The sequence below is a fragment of the Hippoglossus hippoglossus genome, chromosome 1 (genome assembly GCF_009819705.1).
Source record: "Hippoglossus hippoglossus isolate fHipHip1 chromosome 1, fHipHip1.pri, whole genome shotgun sequence".
Taxonomy (NCBI): domain Eukaryota; kingdom Metazoa; phylum Chordata; class Actinopteri; order Pleuronectiformes; family Pleuronectidae; genus Hippoglossus; species Hippoglossus hippoglossus.
The window spans coordinates 23,329,216-23,345,205 of NC_047151.1; the positions used below are offsets into that span (position 1 = coordinate 23,329,216).

Consider the following 15,990-nt stretch of genomic DNA (forward strand, 5'->3'; position numbering starts at 1 on the left):
GTTTCTCTATCTAAAGAGCAATTTTCTACGACAGAGCGTTTACACAGTGATGCGTGCGAGGGAGGCAGTACCTGTGATCTCAAACCACACGGTAACATCAGAGGATTCCGTGGCGACGACGCCAACCATGTGCGCCACGGGGTCGCTTTCCATTACAGAGAAAGTGAAGGGGGACTCCTCAAAGACCAGGGGAGCTGCGTCGGCTGGCACTACTGGTTTTGGGATCCACTCGATGTGCAGGCGACAAGTGGAGGATTTCTGAGGGCGGCCATTGTCGACAGCTTTAATCTGAGAGAGAGAGGCAGAGAATGAAAGTGTTACACAGCGTTACGCAACTTTTTTTTTTTTTTACGGTTGACAATGAGTTTCTGCACAGCTCGCTAGCAGATCCTCTGCCTGGATCTTCTCAGAAGTAAATACACTGGAAAGTTTAGTTGTGCAGGTTGATGGTAAATGCTTGCAAATACAATACAACAATAGACCATATTAAAGCTAAAGCCCACTGGAGGCATAAATAGAAGCACTGATTAGTGGCACAAATCCACAGAACGGGCTGTGTTTCAATCGTAAAAGCATTTCCGTTCCCTGAGCCGTCCACATGGCAAGAAAACCTTGTATTCAGGAGAACAAAACACCTTTTGTAATGCAGTTCTTTTGTGAGCGCACCTTTTGTCAGGACTTCAATTACAGTAAACTGTGGAGAGAGAGAGAGAGAGAGAGAGCCGTGTCTTCGAGCAGCACTAGACACAACTTGTAGAAGCCTATATCTGGATAAAAATCACTTCAGGTATCACCGCTTAATGATTCACTGCAGTTTTCACAGCCAACTGAAATAACTCAATTCGGAGTAACATCCTTGTGGCAGTTTGACAGAACGTTGATTTTCACACATATAACACAAGTGTAATCCAAAGATTCTCTTCAAACTAGAATCACTGCATCGCGGATGTTTGCCTCCATCAACCGGTGGTGTGGCAGTTTTCCATTCATGTCTATCTAGATACCGTAGTTAAGCTGCTTTCAGACGTGCACTGGAAAGTTTCCTCAAAGTTTGCAGAGAGGCTGTTTGTTGTTGGCTTGTGCCCCAAAATTTTAAGTAGATGTTTTTGCAAACAACTTCCTACACCAATTAGCTTTTTGTCTCTCATACACAGATTTTTTACAACTGTATTTCAAGCATAAAAGCAAAAAAAACAAAGGGAGCTAGAGAGCATGGGAGGGGGGGGGGGGGGAGTGTAATAAACAAGCATCTGTTGTTAAGTTTTACTGCTCAGTGAGAGACTACCAGGCCGACGGCAGGATTCGGGATGGGGCTTGGATACTCACTGTAAGGATGTCGTATTCTCCGGCAGAAGAGAACTTCTTGGAAGACACCAGGCCGGTCTTGGGCTCAATAAAGAACTTCCCGTGTTCATCTCCTTCCTCGATGCTGTAGGAGATTTCAGCGTTCGGCCCCTCGTCGCGGTCCGAAGCGATGACCCGATACACCGGGTCTCTCTTCGTGTTTCTCTCCCTCTCCGGCCTCTCCCGCTCAGGAAGCTGGATCTTGTAGATCTTCTCCAGGAACAGCGGCCTGTTGTCGTTCTCGTCAAGGACCCGGACGATGACGCGGACAGTGGTGGACTTAGCGGGAACGCCGTGGTCGGTGATGGTGACCTGGGAGGAGAGATTAAAAATGTCAAAACAGAGATAGATATAACCCTCAGGCGCTTGGGACTGAAAACAACTTGAGCAGTATATTCAAAATACATAATAATATCACATATATTAATGAATATTACTTCTAATTTCCCTGCCTATAGATACAAATACAGTAAAAACTCCCCTGAATAGTTACGATGTTTGAGTTATGGAATAGGAGGCCGTGAATAAAGCCAGAGATATCACTTAACATTAAACATTATATAAAACTACCCTGGGAATTTGTACAGATCAAGACACCCCATTAGAAATTCACATTCCAAAGCTCAAAATTAATCAAAGAAAAGAGGGAAAAGGGGGGAAGCGTGTTTTTCCCCCCCTACATCATCATCCTTTCATTCCTCTTCTTTCTCAGCAAGTTAACTGGCAGCCAAAATTAAAGGCACTTCCCTTTGAGAGTTGCTGTCAGGGGGTCTTCCCAATACACACGCTACTTAACAAAACAAATATACACCACTAACAGGCGGATATACAGCGCTACTGCCGGAGACTAGTTGTTGTCTTTATATTTTTAGGCTAATAATCTGAAGTCTGAAGGGTGATGTTCTCATTTAGTCAAACATTTAATCATAAAGTGCTCAAACAGGATTCTTCACACGTAAAAATGCATTGAAGTCGTAAAGAAGGGACTTTTTTTTCCAGAACTACAAATCTCTGAGTCTTATCGGGCAAATTCTCCAGCATTAAAAAAAACAAAACAACGAGATTAATCGGATTTTAGGAACAGAATTTTCAGCTAAAGAGAAAGAGGGAACATGCAGGACTTTAATAACAGAGATTTTAGTCCCCTGGTTGTGGGGATTGTTCAGTTCAAACCGCTTCTGTCCGGTTGGATGTGAGCTTTCAATCTCCCGGGTCACTGTTTTATTAGGCCACATGATAATAATAATTTCATAAAGCAATTTTATGCATAAATGTGCATGTGGAGAACAAGAATCTGGTGATTTGGCAGCGACTTGAGGCACAATAACAAAATCAGGAAGTATTTGTTTCAGTGTCAACTTCATTCACTATTATTCAACAATCAACTATTTATAGGGTTTGGTATTTGTTTCTTTTTCCGATACCGACGTTAAATTGATAATTTTAAATTGGTACAGCCAGAAAACTTTGTTTAAACAAAACAACGCAAAACGATAACAGCTTTTTTATCGCTAAAGCAAATTGGAATTTGAAATTTGACTGCAAACAGTTTAAACTATATTTAAAGTAAATATACAAATATAAATAAGTGGAAAACTCAAAAACAGAACAAAAACCTAACCCATTTAAAGTTTAAAGTAGTTTAAGTGCTTTCACGTTAAATACAGCCACATTTCCGGGCCATTTAGCTCGAGGTTTAAGGAAGCTACTAGATTGAGGTGTAATGTTAACTTGGCAAATGCAGCGATGTTTATGTTACATGTAAGCAGGAAAACTATTTCAGTTCAAAGTCACTGTACCAAAGCATCGGAATCCGCACTGCGATTTGGTTCAGAAGGACCCGTAGGTACTGGCCATGTCTGATTCGGTACCCAACCCTACTTATTTAAGAGATTAAATGTTAAATATTATTTCTGTAACTGCAGTAGATGAAGACCCTCTGTTGCCCCTGAGGAGTAACAGCCTGTAGATCGGTGTCTTCAGATAAACAAGATTTGCTTCACTTGAAAACATTCCTCATCTGAAATATGTTTTCCTGTGATCACGATAACAGTACGTTATATATATATATGGCTGATACACGAATCACCCACCAGAGATAATTATTTTTAATTAGCTGCACGACTTCATCCTGTTCTCGCCGGCTGCACTGACTCTGCCGCAGTCTGTCACACCAGCAAAAGAAATGACTTTGCCCTGCTAATAAACATCAAGACTTTCTGCCCTCGACTAAACACCAGGGGCTTCTTTTTTCCCCAAATCCCAGAAGGGACCCGGTATAAAAAGACAGTGTCGCACAACTGCATCATTCATGAAGCCTTAATTTAAGTCCTGACATCAAAAGTTACTGGCGGCGGGGGCTGACGCTTTGAGATCCGCGCCTCGATTCAACTCTCCGCTGTGTCTTCGGACATTTCACTGCACAGTCTGAGGAGTTTAATCAAAAGCAAAGAGCCACACGCTGACCTACACAAACACAATGCTCGTACAGTCCTGGAAAAGGTTGTGTGTCTTGCGCAGCGCCGCAGTCATTTAAAACCATCTGCTAAGTGCTTCACCAGGAACAGTCAGGAGTCCGGGGCCAGGCACACACCATTTGGTGCCGTCGTCTCAATTACTGAAATAATGTGTTTTTGTGTTTCTCGCAGTGTCTGCAGCTGTCCGTGCGATTCACATGAGCATAATTAATTAAACGGGGATGACAAGGAGCCTGAATGTGAATGTGTCTCTCAGGGAGGATTTGTTGGTTCCCATCCTGAGCTTTGTAATGAGGATTTTCTGCTTTGTAATGAACATTTTCACAGTTGTTTTTTTTTAAGCCGAATATACAGTATTTAGGTTTAGAGCCTGATAATATGCATTGAATAAAAAATACACTGAAAAGGAAAAAACAATAAAATACAAAAAAAAAAACCTTGTACTAGCAGTTTACAGTCACAACTGCTGTGTGGGTGTGCGAGTGGTGCACTATATCTACCCAGCTATCCATCACTATATGCCTCTCTTTGGAACCCATTTCATCAGGAGCCTTTGTTTGATAATTAGGGAAACTGCACAAAAGGCAGACAAGTTGCACCGGAGGGGTTTTGTCTCTTTGCATGAGGACAGAACGGCTGTGGAGCTGCAAACGGAGACAGAATACAGCTCCTCGATCTCACGCTTTTAGCTTCATCTGATTCAACCATATGTAAGTAACATGGTTTTAATGCATTCAGTTATAATTCAAATGAACTGGGAAGCAGGATAAGTTGTTTTGTAAGTTAGTAGAAATGACGTGTTTATTGTTTTGCAGTAATGAACTGTGGTGCAACTTTTAAACTCTTTATTGAAAAATGGATTCCGCAAAAGTTTTTGTATTGCAGCCGTGAGGTGATTCGTGCCAATAAGTCAATCGTCCCCAGGCTATGAAACTTGTGGTGCAGATTTGTACTTGTTTTTTTCCGTTCACTGATCAATCTGTAAAAGTGGAGAGGGTGGGATCTGATAACTTCGTCAAACACAGGCCCGGGCGAGCGACCTGTCTGGGGTGTATCCTTACTTCATGCCAACTGTATTTAACAAGAGGCTCCAGACAACAGATGTGAACAGCACCATTCACCTCCATTATAATGTGTTCTCCACAGTCCCAGGCTTGAATGCATGTCCTGGCATGTCCCACTTTTGCTATTTACCCACCCCCTCCTCCTCCTTCCTGGGACGGAGGCCTCTCATCCTGCCGCTAGAGCCCACACAGACCACCAGGAGCAGCTTTGCCTTTTTCTCGAATTCCCCCGCTGCCTTTCTGCCTTTAGCTCGCTCTCCTTTTCACACACAGGCACACGACGGACGACCAACCCCCACCCGTCCCGTCATAAAAGCCTGAAACCCCCTGCGCTCCCTCCACCTCCTCTTGGCATTTGGTGCAAACAATGCTGACACAGCCCCCACCCTAATTGCTCCACATGTTCCACATGGCCCCACATGTTTCGTTTCTTCTTCTACAACAAGCCAGTACAAAAACTTTCAACGCCAGCTCGGACTTCGATTTGATTTGCTCAGCCAGCCCCCGGTCGACTCACAAAAGGCATGTGCACGCACACGTTTTCTTCTGAGTCATGATTATCCTTTAATTTGCTGCAGTGAGGATACGCTGAGGTGAGGGGAGCTCTAAACTGTCAGGTTAGGGGTCTGTCCTGCTTTATGAACGTGCAGCCCAATAAAAGCCTTCCTGCTGGATTCCGTTGACCAAAACACTAAAACTTCTCAAGTTGCCATAGCTACACGTGCCTCTTCAGGCTGAGTTCCCCCAGCTACTTTCCCTCTATTCCACAGAAAATGCTATTAACTCTAAATTATCCTCCAACTCATATTTTAAATTAGGCACAAATGTGCAAGTGAAACTTTTAATTTGTTATTTTTCCTGGAAAATTGCATTTCTTTGTGAATTACAGTATCTGATTAATCGTTGTGGGCTTTAGTAGGAAACACTACAAAGAAAAGAAAGTGTATTAGCGTGAAGAGGGGTGTTGAATGTGGCGTGACATTAAAGTGTAACAGAGTTTGAGCCGAGCGTCTAATGTGGTTATTTTAATGTCTGTCTGGAGGCTTTTTGTCAAATGAGACAAATGAACAACATTCATGAAGCGAGCGGAGGTGGGAGTGTTTCTTCTCTTTCTCAGGACACGACGACTTTGCATCAGACACTAATTCCAACCCAGTAATTCAACAGCTTTCAGCCACATGTTGGAAGTAGCAATTCTACGTCTGCAGCAAACCGCTAGATGGGGGAGCTCTGTCGTTTGCATGGGAACCTTTTTCTGACCCTGTCATCCAACAGTCTTCACAAAGTCAACAGGCACAGAAACAAAGATTCAACTGTAGACTCTTTCCTCAGGGATTTGTTTCTCAATTTAATTCATCAGCTAAATATTTCCCTCCAAGAATCCAGTCTTATTCGTCCCTATCATTTACTCAGTCCTGTAATTAAATTAGATCGGTCCCGAGTATGAAATAGAACACTACTCCAGCACCATATGCACCAGCGTTTAACGTCACCCAGTGATCACTGAATTGTGTAACTTCTAACAGTAATTAAAAGGCATCCAATCTGCTCCCTGTCAGCACCGGAAACACGATTAAAACACCTTGTTATGAGTCTAGAGTTCTGTGGTGAGAGGGAGGGAAGCATCAGGAGAGAACAGAGCAATTAAAACCCACAAGTTTAGACATTGACCTGTGGGTTTCCTGTCCCAGCTTGCTCCATCCAAGAGACGGAACAGTGGGACAGAACAAAGGAACAGTCACCGGGCTCTGCCGCACGCCTCCCACCTCTCCCACCTACCCCCGGCCGGAAATCAGTACAAGGAGAAATTATCCTCGAAAAGGACACTTACACAAGAAGACTCGTCTTTGTTGGCAACATGTGGAACTCAGCCAAAGCCAAGTACAATCGAAACACAGAGAAGTTGACCTTGCAGGTTTCTGATCGACAAGATACTAATTAATTTTCACACATGTTCAGATTCACAATTAAGTTTTTTTCTCCTGTAGACGTGAAAATCAGCCAAAACACGAAACTCACCTCAAGAATGTGCTCGTCTTGTTGTTCCCTGTCCAGTTTCCTTGACGTGGTTGAAACCAGACCTGTTGGCGACAAACGATAATAATAATTAACAACACAGTCATAAAATTGAATAATATAAAGCAACAGCCGAGTGATATCACATTCATATCGCTTTGTTTTATAGGAGCGATCATAAAAGCTCAATCGAGACTATAAATGATGCATCAATTCATTCAAGCCACACCAAATTACACACGCACCCAAAGATATCGTTCACCTGAATATGACAGATTTTTATCTGTATTATTTACGATATTCACAAAAGGTTTGAGAAACTCAAAATATTTTTCCTGGATCTGCCCCCTGATTCAGATCCACACCAAAATTTAACGGGTTTGTCCCCGACCCAGACCACATCCTTCCACCAAGTTTTCCTGGTGATCCTTCCAGTAGTTCTTGCAAAGTCTCAAGTAATAAGTAAGTAATAAAAAAAGAAATACAGTTAAATAATATAACTTGGGCCATTGTAGTTCAAATAAAACGGGCAGAAAAAACAAATGCTCTCTTCTTTTCAAGAACAAAAACCAAAGAGATATTTTCAGCAAACACTGACTTTACTTTAAAAAGGAGTAGAAACAACATGTCACTAATAAAAAAACCCTTTCGAAAAATCCCCCCACTCACTGTTGGGTGACATAAACTGAGCCCTGCTGGTTATCTCATCAGTCACCCATGAGTTAAGACTCTGCAGCTGGGGGGGGAGGTGCCGTCCCCATGGGGCCTTCCCTGTTTTCAGTCAATCCCGTTGCCAGACAGACCCACCACACTGCCTTACATATGTGAAATATCACAAAGGTCTGCAAATAGTGCCCAAACAGCAGCACGGCCCTGACACCCCGCTTTTAGTTCTTCCACAAGCTGACTAAACAGACAAGCCGGTCAGAAACCGCCCCGCAGTCCGCAGAGCTCTTTTTACACCAGAGGAAAGGGAAAACCAAAGAAAAGATCCCGCCGCTAGCTGAAGTGTTTCAAGGGTCTTTTTTGAGCTCTATCATTCATTTGAAGGAGGAAAAAAGGGACTGATGTCGGGTTAAATCAGTCGCATGGAGTTTACTTTGATAAGCCAGGCTGCAAAAAAACGAAAAAAGAAAGAAAAACACTAAAAATAAAACAAGCTGAAGTTCCTGGCTAATTTGAATCAAAGTCACAAACAAGGGAAGAGAAGAAGAGGAGGGAAGGATATTGCGACAGAGCTACATTATACGCGGCGTTCTGTTCTCACTCCCAGAGTAATTGTAACTTTGCAGAGACACCGAGTGTAGACATGCCAGCTTCAACCGCACCAGAGCCGACGGCCTGCCACACTGCGCCTGATTAGCATAAAGCAAAGGATTTCCGAAACCCAAACCAATCAATGGCACATATGCTCGCATCGAGAATAGAAGGCCACAACTTACATGTACTGAAATAGGCGTCCCTCAGCACTGCAATTGTGGCGCATAAGTGCAGCACTTTTGCTCCGCTGTTTTTTTATCGCATCCTACTGAGGCTTTATTTAATCTTCGCAGTGAGCTGCAAAGACCTGCTAATATTTGAAATCGAAAAATAAAAGAGCACAAAACATTTCCTGTGGGCGTAACCCGTGTTTTTTGCTCTGCTAGCCTAACATGCCCGAGTATTGATGGGCAACAAATGAAATGTTAATTCAGATGTGTCCCTCAGTGGGAGCTGTTTTATGTCTGTGTACAGTTAACACAAAGAGAAAACCTGCCTCCAGCCCATTTCCCAGTACTGTTGCATGCACCTCATCACTTAGACCTCCAACGACAAATTAAACTCATACTAGCTGCAGGATTTTCCTCTTTGCACGTTACATGACGTCTGCTAAAAAGTTAGCAGGGGAATCAGCATGGGTTACATCAGTGAGCGGGCTGTAGATTATCCCCATCAAAGCTAATAGTTCTGCTGTGTCACATCATAATAGACCACGCTGACTAATTATTCATGTGCTTAAGCCGGGCAGGAGCTGATGGACGATAATGTTTTCCAGCTCCCCTGCGCGTTAGGTAACTCTACTCACTGCGCATGTATTATAGAGCAGAATACAGACGACAACATTAACCATAGCGGGTCTCTGATTTATAATTCCTCTGCAAATCAGCTGCCTAATCAAAGCTTGGCTGGGTTTAATAACATATACACCGCTCGCAATGTAAACAGTACCGTCTCTGTGCAGCAGAGGAATCGCATGGCAGAGAATAAAAAACGTTAGCAAAACTGATAAAATCACAAAACAGCTGGGCCTTAATCCCAATCCCACTCCGGAGAATAGAGATGTGGTCTAAGCTCTGCCTTGTATGGGAAGTCGTCGTTTGCAAACATCATTTACACATTGATATTTGTCCGAGTATGCACGAGCATGTTCAATGCATCTCGGCTCAGGTGTCATCTTTCTCTGTTTCTAGATTCAAGAGCTTAGTCGTAAGCAAGCAAGCAACGGAATTTGTCAAAAGTCGCCCTCAGATCAAATTGTGCCATTTATAAAGGAAATATACAAGTATAAAAATAAGCAACTATATAACCAAATATAAATATAAGCAAAAGAAGTACAATTCTTCAATAAAATAAGTAAACATGTCTTTTTATCGATTTCTCAACTTTACACGTAACATATCACCTCCAGTCGTAAAAAAGGGATGTGTAGTTTCCATTTCTTTTTTAAAAAACAAGCCAGGTAAAGCTAAACTGAAAACTTTTATGGTTAACTTGCTGAACTGTGAAAAAGGCCAAACAGTCCCTAGCAACCCTCCGGTGGAGAACAGGCTCCGATTTCATGAACTGTTCCCTGCTGAAGTTTCAGTGACCAGGGTGTTACAATCAGGAAGATGTGCGGGTAAAGACTCCTTCCAGATACTGTTGTGCCTTTGGCGGGGTGCTGACCTTCTCACACCGGGGTGGCGGTGAATCCTGCCAACATGTGTTCTGAATACACATCTCTAATGCAGCAGGCAATCCTGTCATATAACGAGTAACCGATTTTAATCCTTCAGTTTCTCTCAGGTTCCTGTTTCCAGTCCAGTGTTTTCACAATAGGTGAACTGAATAGTGTCAGGATGTTAACTAATCAGTTATTTCATGATCCATTAATTATCTCTACCAAAGGATGTTGTGTTTTCACCCGACTGTTGGTTTATCAAAAACTACTGCACTGATTTCCATGGGAGGATGGAACATGGCCAAAAGAAGAACCCATTTTTCACTTTCTTTAATATTGTGAGTTTGTGCACTCTGTGACATTCACAACGATTTCCCAGGGAATAATTCATGGATTCTTGAGGAAGAAAATCCCACACGTTAAGGGGACTGATATCTAGGAGTGTGTGCAATTTTGTGCAGAACCAAAAATAAATCCGGATCTGGCAGATTTAACTGTGGTTTCATAAGGGGACTGTGCTTTGGCAGTGGCGTGCGCTCTACTTTAACTTCCCTCGTTATTTCCCTCGCATTTATCGCTAATAAAACTACCTTAGACACTCAAAGTAGTTGCTGATTAAACTGATCGTTTCAACCACGAGTTATTTAAATTCTACAACAGTCAGCTAAATAGTTTGGGTCATGGCCACGCTGTGTTTTTGTCTAAACCACAAGCTCAGTTTTAGTTCTCTCTCTGGTTCTCTCTCTCTCTTCTCCATCTTTAACATTTAAGTATTTTAGAATTTGTTCTATGGAGCATGAAACAAGCATCTGCCTCAAGATATAGACACGTCTGAGAAGGAAACATCTGAAACACAAAATAAGTTGCACTGACTGTCGATGAGTTTTGAGTTATTTTGATTCACGAGACATGTTGTGGATTAAACTGCTTTTGTTTGCTTCTGTTCCATTTCTGTCCGAGGCGCTGCCAGCTCACTGCCAGATCTCTGACCACAGGACTTGCCTCCCTCTCTAATATCCTGGCACTGGAGTTACTCTCAGAGAAGTGACTTGTTTACAAAAAAGAAGAAATCTAAACTTGCAAAGAACAAAAAATCTATTTAAACTCATCCTGCTCGGCTGCTTGCTCACCAGGAACGGTCTTCGCTGGCATTAGCGTTCAAGACGGTAAATGGTGCATACCTCTCTATCTCTACCCTAAACGCTAACTATGTGTAAAATGATTGGTTGGTGAGCCAGAGCTCGCCAGTGAAGTCTGCACTTCCAACCCACAGCTTTTGTCACAACACACACACATATACACACACACACACACACACACACACACACACAGAGAAGCCATGCTTAGGCGTGGGCCGCGCTGGGCCGACAGTAATTATAGCCATGCTGTTTTGAGAGGGGGAGAAAAACAACAGCAAAGCAGCAGTGGCACTCTCAAGCATGTCCTTGAGCTCTACAACCGCTGCTCCAAAATGGAGGCCTGGGGGGAGTTAAGAAGTCTAGGACATTGTTGGGGCTTATTCATACCCGGGCTTTTGCTGCTGTGATTAGCCGTCTAGAGAGTGGTACACAAATTTATGTGACACACATTTAGCCGTGACTCCAGACTATCGGGAATGTGCTGGGTGTCCGCAGCGGTTGGACTTTGCCGTGCAGTTTTGAAGACCTTGAGGGATAACAGCAGGCCATGAAAATTCATTATTAAAAACTTGGCATTTCTCTGGAGTGACGAGAATGTGGAACATGGGCTGCAACATTTCTTATTCCAAAAAATCCACTGTTCAAGCCCTAACAACGACAGCAATATTCTCAGCTTCATTATGATTGCAGTGTCTGTTGCTTTGGCCTAAGACAAAACTGTGAACGGTGGCTGTTTTCACTGCTCGTGGTGCCATCGACACTGTCATATGCAAACTGTGGTCCTCCAAAATCCAAAGGACTGTGGGAGTTTTTAGGGATTAGCACTTCAAAGTTGCTTTCTTTATAACGGCCTCCAAACTACAGCTCCACACAAGCTACTGGTCGTTCCCATTTACTAATATTCCAATGAACATCATGTTCTGTCACCTCAAAACACAGAATTTGACAGATGCAACAAAGAGAGGCCGTATAAGCTAACGCAAACACTCTCGCACAATCTTAAGTTCTTTGTAAAAAAAAAAAGAGTAAAAAGGCACTGGGGGGGGAGCGTTGTTTACACTGGGATTGCGATGTCTCACCACTGCACAGCTGCAAGGATTATTTGTAATCTGAAAAGACAACGACGTCATGGAAGGATCGGGGCTACAGGGGAGTCAGGTTCCCGAGTGCTTGTGAAAGTAAATGTTATGTGGTGTTGTGTGAATGGATGGGCTGTTTGGAAGCTGGTGGTAGTTTTGATTAATATGTTTATGAAGTGTATGTTATGTACACATACAATCCTGGAGTTATGCAAGATTGACACGACAGATTTATCATAAGAAGTATCAAAACAATTTTAGTGTGTGGCTGGACTGTTTGCTTCTAGTACAGTTTACTTGGTGTTTATTCTCAAGTGGTATTATAGGAAGATATGAAGTCTGTTTAAATTACTTTCTCTTCTCCCTCGCAAAATTTGGGGGATTTCACAATGACCATTTTGCATCCGTCAAATTCACAAATATGTAAAACTAGCTATGTCCCATTGTTGTCTTCTCTTTTGAGTTAATTTGCAAGTTAGAATCCTGCCCCTCTGACAATCAGACACACTCGCTGATGACTGTAAACATTTTAAGAGATTAATTACCGAGCTCTGGAAAAGGCAGATAATTAATACAAAATGTACCTGTAGAACTAAATGTTTTTACGGCACAGCTTCGTCTGTTTAAAGGCCTGAATGGAAACTCTGTTTTGCAGCTTAATGTTCCTCTGTTGTAGCTCAATAAAACAATGTACAACCCTAAGAATACAATGCTAGCGGGGGGGGGTAAATGGTGCAGTAGAGAAAACAGAGAAGTTCGGACATGTGTTATGTCATCACTAAGTCACTAAGCTTCTAGAATCTAATATTTCAGAACGACAACCTCCTGATAAGACCGGACTTGTACATGGTATTTGTCCATACGAATGGGGCTAATGCCAACAACCTACTTAGGACTCCATTGAAGGATTGTGCCCTTTAATTTTGCACATACAGCAGTTTACAGTGCATACATACAATAGACCTTCCGCATCTAAAGTGGTTGCCTGTATGCTTCACTTGAGTGGAAGAGATCACCCTAATGGCATTTTGTCATGCACCAACAGGATTGACTTGGTCCATTTAACAGAGGGGTCTTAAGAGCACTTCCTCGCCGACTCTTGGGATGAACGTTTTAAGTGATAAGACGTACAAATTAAAACACCGAACATTGTAACTCCGCTGTGTGATGATAGCTTAACGTTTGGAAACATGTTTAATCTGCTCAGCTGTCGGGGCTGCATGTCGGCTACAGTTTTAACTCACTCAACCCCCCCCCCCCCCCCCCTTGTGACAGTGAGACTATGCATCTCTGTTCTGAGGGATCTGTCAATACACGGCCTTGTCCCGAGTTTCTGTAAACACAGCCTTTCAAATACGGCCTGAAAATGATCCAGTCAAAATGCTAATTAAAAGGTGTCCCTTGATCTGTGTTGTCATGGTTATCATCTTTCATTTTCCACAACATGAACATACCTTACTAGGTCAAGACAGAGGTTGGTCACATAATGGTTTGGCTGTCACACATTAATCTGTCAAGTTTCACTTTGTACCGAATGAAAGCAGTTCTACTGTGAAGTGTTGGGTAAATATTTACTAAAGTGTCCTTCCGCTTATCGTGAATATCAGCAAAATCTTTACGTAAACTTTTTGGGGGAATTTTCTTCAATTTGATCAAAATAAGTCATGATTCAATAGAAACGTGTAATAAAGAGAATGAATGCCCGGTGTTGAAAAAGATATAATGCCCCAAAGGTCCCAGGTCGAATTTCTTCTACAGAAACACGGGTTGAACTGAATCTCTGCCAACTAAGCCACCATGACCGCTCTTTGTAGTTCTAAGAGGGGAAAAGGGCCATTTTTCATTTCCACATTTTCTTCTCACAATCTCTTTTGAGAGCTGCGACAATTGCTCAGACCCCAAATCACCGGAAACATCAAGTGGTTGTTGGAAGTATCCATTTCCTATCTCACTTCCCCCGATAGTCGTTGGGGCATCCGTAAACCACTGATAACACCAGTGTGTGTGTGTGTAAGTGTTTTCTCTCTTTAAAAAGGAAAGGATGGTTGATATGAGCACCTCGAAAAGTGGATGATTCGCAGCTGCAAATCCCAGCGGCTGTTTTTTCCCTTACCTTTTCATTCAACCTCGGGATGACAAATGCACGAAGGTATCAAACCTCGCCAAAGCATTACCCATGGCATTCCTTTTCAATTGGTGATAGTGAGCCGCTGGCTTCAGGTGGAGAAAAAGGATTGGGCTCGAATTGTTCTGTACGCTGTCAAAGTTCAGCCGGGTGAATCTTTCTCCATTTGAGTTTAACCACTGGAATGAAAGCTGCCATTTAAAGGCAAACACAATCAGGCAAAGACAGCCATATCCTATTAAAGGCAGACTCTTGTCAGGTATAACTAGACAACTGTCTGGTGACGAACACAGATAGGCGCCGTTATTATAGGGTGGAGGTTTCAACAGGCTTTAAGTGCTCCAAGCAGAAATCTCCTGTGTCAGGTCAACATACGCTGATGATAATGTTTTGTAACATGTCAACAGACAACACTGGAGAAATACTACATGTGGAAAGTAGCATATGTTTAGCAGGAGGTAGGTTAATGCAGCGAGATAAGACCGGTATGGCTCGTGATCGTAGTGTGATCTTTGTCCCAGTTCTCTCTCTCTCTCTCTCTCTCTCTCGCTCTCACTTGGGAAAGGTAGAACAAACTTCCTGTGTGTGTGTGTGTGTGTGTGTGTGTGTGTGTGTGTGTGTGTGTGTGTGTGTGTGTGTGTGTGTGTGTGTGTGTCTGTGTGTGTGTGTGTTTGTCTTCTGATGACATGTTCTGCTTGGTTTTCCGGTCCACACACGTGTGGCGTAAGAGCGCCGTTCAAAGTCCACTAAGTCATAGCACAGCATTTCCGAGAGGAGAGAGAGAGCGAGTGATTCACTGGGTAATGAACACAGCTCTCTCTCTCTCTCTCTCTCCCAGAGAAAAGGTGGGTAACTCATGTCAACAACCCCCGACGAACCAGCTCAGACGGCTGACAACTCCTTTATAAAAAAATAAAATAAAACTAGACAGCAAGTGGGCCGGCTGTCTCAAGAGAAAATCCAGCTTTTCCTGAATTTACACCTCAGTAATAGACAACCTTTGATTACTCTACAATACAACCAAAGGACATTTAACAAAGCACGGCGAAGTATCCGTCTCATATCCTGCCGTGACCTGTTAACACCAAGCGTGTGGGTCTTTATCCAGAAAATGTAATTCACTTCAGCTGCCAAATGAAGGCGCCTGAAGGAGGCTGGAACAACGGCGGCCATGTCTGTGGGTGGGATGAGATATGTGCCACCAGACAACGGAGCATTGGTTTTTTTATCTTTTAGAATTTCAGACCTGAACAGCATTTTTCATCTCCACCGATCCGTTACTGATTTAGAAAACATCATTCGTGTCCAGCTGACTGGCACAATTTTCACCGCATATCCCTCTTCCAGTCCCTTCAGAAAGCAAGGCTATACCAAGGCATTACGTTCTGAGGTCTGAGATAGTCTGCTGGACGTCTCCTATAGAGAAGAGCTGGTCTTGCACTTTTAATGACAAACCTAAGTCAGGACAGCCAAAACAGCAGGACGTGTTTACTTGGCAGACATACAGTAGGTCTGAGCCTTTCATGCTGGGCTCTGCTAAGCCACCGTGCGTCTGTGTGGGAAAAAGGGTAACCGACGCCACCCAAGGCGTCAAAGCAAAACCTTCAAATGTGTTTCAACCTTGACGGGACACTTGGACGGCAGCACAAGGCCGTAGCCCATGATGGAGGGCTAGTTAGTTAGCTTGGAACACATGCCTACGAAGTCCCAAAACCCGCACACAAAACACAGGCCTTAAAGTCTTTTCCTTCTTCCCAGCCCTGTGCAGAGCTTTGTAGATATGCCAAGACAGGGCCCAGGCTTCCAAATGCAATTTTAGAACATGT

General features: G+C 43.1%; 1 protein-coding gene across 11 annotated transcripts in view; it reads right to left on the minus strand.

Annotated features, from left to right (window-relative positions):
• fat1a (FAT atypical cadherin 1a) overlaps positions 1-15,990 on the minus strand; it is a 78,326-nt gene that overhangs the window by 38,030 nt on the left and 24,306 nt on the right. For all 11 annotated transcript variants that reach the window (XR_004614029.1, XR_004614034.1, XM_034586715.1 and 8 more), the window contains exons 4-6: positions 6,905-6,966; positions 1,327-1,656; positions 72-288 (exon numbers count right to left, since the gene is read on the minus strand). Coding sequence is in view for 9 of the 11 variants with exons in the window: in XM_034586715.1 (XP_034442606.1) it covers positions 72-288; positions 1,327-1,656; positions 6,905-6,966 (609 nt within the window). In the remaining 2 variants the exon portion in view is untranslated. The remainder of the gene's footprint in view (positions 1-71; positions 289-1,326; positions 1,657-6,904; positions 6,967-15,990) is intronic.